This window comes from Guillardia theta (genome assembly GCF_000315625.1).
Source record: "Guillardia theta CCMP2712 unplaced genomic scaffold GUITHscaffold_573, whole genome shotgun sequence".
Taxonomy (NCBI): domain Eukaryota; class Cryptophyceae; order Pyrenomonadales; family Geminigeraceae; genus Guillardia; species Guillardia theta.
The window spans coordinates 1,211-4,083 of NW_005434142.1; the positions used below are offsets into that span (position 1 = coordinate 1,211).

The 2,873-nt window shown below is 46.7% G+C and overlaps 1 protein-coding gene across 1 annotated transcript; it reads left to right on the forward strand.

Moving 5' to 3' along the window:
• Positions 1-1,159: 1,159 nt before the first annotated feature.
• Positions 1,160-2,766, forward strand: GUITHDRAFT_55340 (hypothetical protein; the record flags this gene model as incomplete). Its single annotated transcript, XM_005817784.1, has 8 exons — positions 1,160-1,285; positions 1,342-1,425; positions 1,484-1,560; positions 1,818-1,911; positions 2,170-2,197; positions 2,243-2,277; positions 2,469-2,508; positions 2,708-2,766. Coding segments are annotated over 8 exons (543 nt in total), but the record flags the coding sequence as incomplete, so codon positions are not given.
• Between the last annotated feature and the right edge of the window lie 107 nt (positions 2,767-2,873).

The window sequence follows — 2,873 nt, forward strand, 5'->3', positions numbered from 1 at the left end:
CGACTAGGGGGTGGGTAGTCGCAAAGACTCATTCAGCACGTCAGTTGTGTGATGGCGCAGTCAAACTGTAGAGGCGATGCGACGACAACTGAGCAGGAGGAGGAGGTAGGAGGGAGGTAGGAGGAGGAGAGAGGAGGGAGGATAGGAGCGCAAGGGCAAGGAGATGAGGAGAGGAAGAGAGGAAGAGGCTAGCTACTGGGAGGACTCGGACCACTCAGTGTCAGAGAAGGTAGCCAGTGGCGCGGCGACTCGGAGGAGGAAGTGGAGAGGAAAGAATGAGAGGAAACAGGCTGAGGGGCGGGGGGAGGGGCAGAGGAGGAGAGGACAGTGGAAAGAAAGAAGAGAGGAGGGAGGAAAGAGAATTGAACCAGAAAGAGAATAGAAAGAGGTGCAAGTGTGTTGAGGCGAAGATGAGAAGCTGAGTGAGGAGTGAGGAGGGAATAGAGGAGGCAGTATATGATATGATATGATATGATATGATATGATATGATAGGATATGATAGGATAGGATAGGATAGGATAGGATAGGATAGGATAGGATAGGATGGGATGGGATAGGATAGGATAGGATAGGATAGGATAGGATAGGATAGGATAGGATAGGATAGCAGCGAGCATGACAGGATACGGTGATAAAGGAGAACATGACAGGAGGGTAAGGGGACAGGAGTGGATTGGGGGTGCTTGCAAAGATGATAAGACGTAGGGCGAATGGTGCACACAAGCTGTGGTCTAGGACTTGTGGGAGCACATGTTCTGCGGTCATGGTGGATGAAGCGAGCGAATGAGGAGGATGCGCAGCTGATTGATCCTTCCCAGGGCTTAAAGCATTCCTGAATTCCCGTCTCTGGTCGGTGTGGCTAGGAAGCGACTAAAGGATGAACGGAGCAGGTCAAGGTATCAATGGAGGTGAGGGAAGGTAAACGCCAGATACATCGAGTGGATTGCTCACTTGAAAATGACCGGATGTCGACAAACCTGATAGCACCATAGCACCATCCCTTGAAACAGTTGCTCTTTGAGGATGTGTTGATACACAACTTGACGGTTTAGCAAACACCATGGGGGGAATGGTATCTCTTGTACGAAAAAAGAGAAGAAACCAGACAAGCAACCAACTGTGTTTGTCGGAAAGTTGGGATTCGGAGGAAGCTGCTTGTTCAGAGTAGGACAAGTGCTGGGGAAAGGATCCTTTGGAGTTGTCAGGATTGCCCAACACAACAAGACAGGGTTCTTGTATGCTCTCAAAATCCTGAAGAAGGTGGAAGTGCTTGGTTCGCGTCAGGTAGTTTTGGCTGTTGTCTTGTTTGAGAGAAAGATTGGAAATGACAATCATCGAAGGTTGAACACATTCTTGACGAGAAACGAATCATGGAGATTACGAATGGACATCAAGCAATCATCACTTTGTACGGAACTTTCCAGGTGAAAAAAAGTTCTGTCCTGCAAGTAGGGAGAGGATAATTGAGATTAATGTGATCAGGATGAACGAAATCTGTACATGGTGTTGGAACTTGCGCAGGGTGGAGAAATGTTCAAATTGCTAAGAAGGCTGGAAAGGTACTGACTGACTGAGTGATTGACTATCATTCTTTTCTCGATATCACACCACCTCTTCCTCATCATCAATTCATCGTCATAATATCTTGTTTCCTGCTCTCTCCTCCTCCTCCTCCCCTCCCCCCCTTCCCTTCCCCTCCTCCTCCGTTCACCTTCTCCTCCATTCACCTCCTCCTCCATTCACCTCTTCGTCCTCGTCGTCGTCGTCGTCGTCGTCGTCGTCGTCGTCGTCGTCGTCGTCTTAACATGCTGGTCAGGTTTGAGGTGGATACTGCCAAGTTTTACTGCGCGCAAGTCATTCTTGGTCTTCATCATCTTCATTCGATGAACATCGTCTACCGAGATCTCAAGGTTGCTGCTTACGAGATTGACAAGTTGATCGTCTAGAGATGATATCTACAAATTGATTGTCTGTTGATTCGGAAGTTGTGCGAATGATTGGGAGGCGATGATGAAGAAGTTCAGAAGTGTTGCTTTCATCCCATTCTACTTTGAAGATGATGGAGAAGATGATGTCAGAGGCGGTGGTGGTGGTGGTGATTGTGATTGTGATGATGATGATGATGGAGATGAAGATGGCGATGATTGTTCTAATCTTTCATGTTTCAGCCTGAAAATCTTATGTTGGACTCTCGAGGTAATTCTATCCTCTCTCTCTCATCACATCATAACACCGGGACAGGATACGTCAAGATTGTTGATTTTGGTTTTGCGAAGGTAAACAAGGGAGGATGATCGAATAGGAAAGGGGAGGGAGGGGAAGGGAAGAGCATAGCACAGAACAGAGGGAAGGAGAGAAGAATCTTTGTCTAAACGAAACAGAGAATGATGAAATGGAAGTGATGAGAGAATGGAGATATTACAAGAAAGAGAGTCAACAAAGATGAAAAGAACTGATTGCAACTCAGATTGTTGAGGATCGAACTTGGACTCTGTGCGGGACTCCAGGTAATTTTTATTTTTGTATTGTTGTTCTTGTTCTTGTTCTTGTTCTTGTTCTTGTTCTTGTTCTTGTTCTTGTTCTTGTTCTTGTTCTTGTTCTTGTTCTTGTTCTTGTTCTTGTTCTTGTTCTTGTTCTTGTTCTTGTTCTTGTTCTTGTTCTTGTTCTTGTTCTTGTTCTTGTTCTTGTTTTGACATCGTCTTGCAGAGTATGTTGCTCCAGAGATTATCAGATGTGAGGGGTATGGAGCTGCCGTGGATTGGTGGTGCGTTCAACTGACCCACACGAGTCCCTCCTTCCACTTGCTCCTTCTCACGTTCCTGCTCCTTTCTCACCGTATGGTCCACTCGCTCCTCGTCTACTCCCTCTCGTC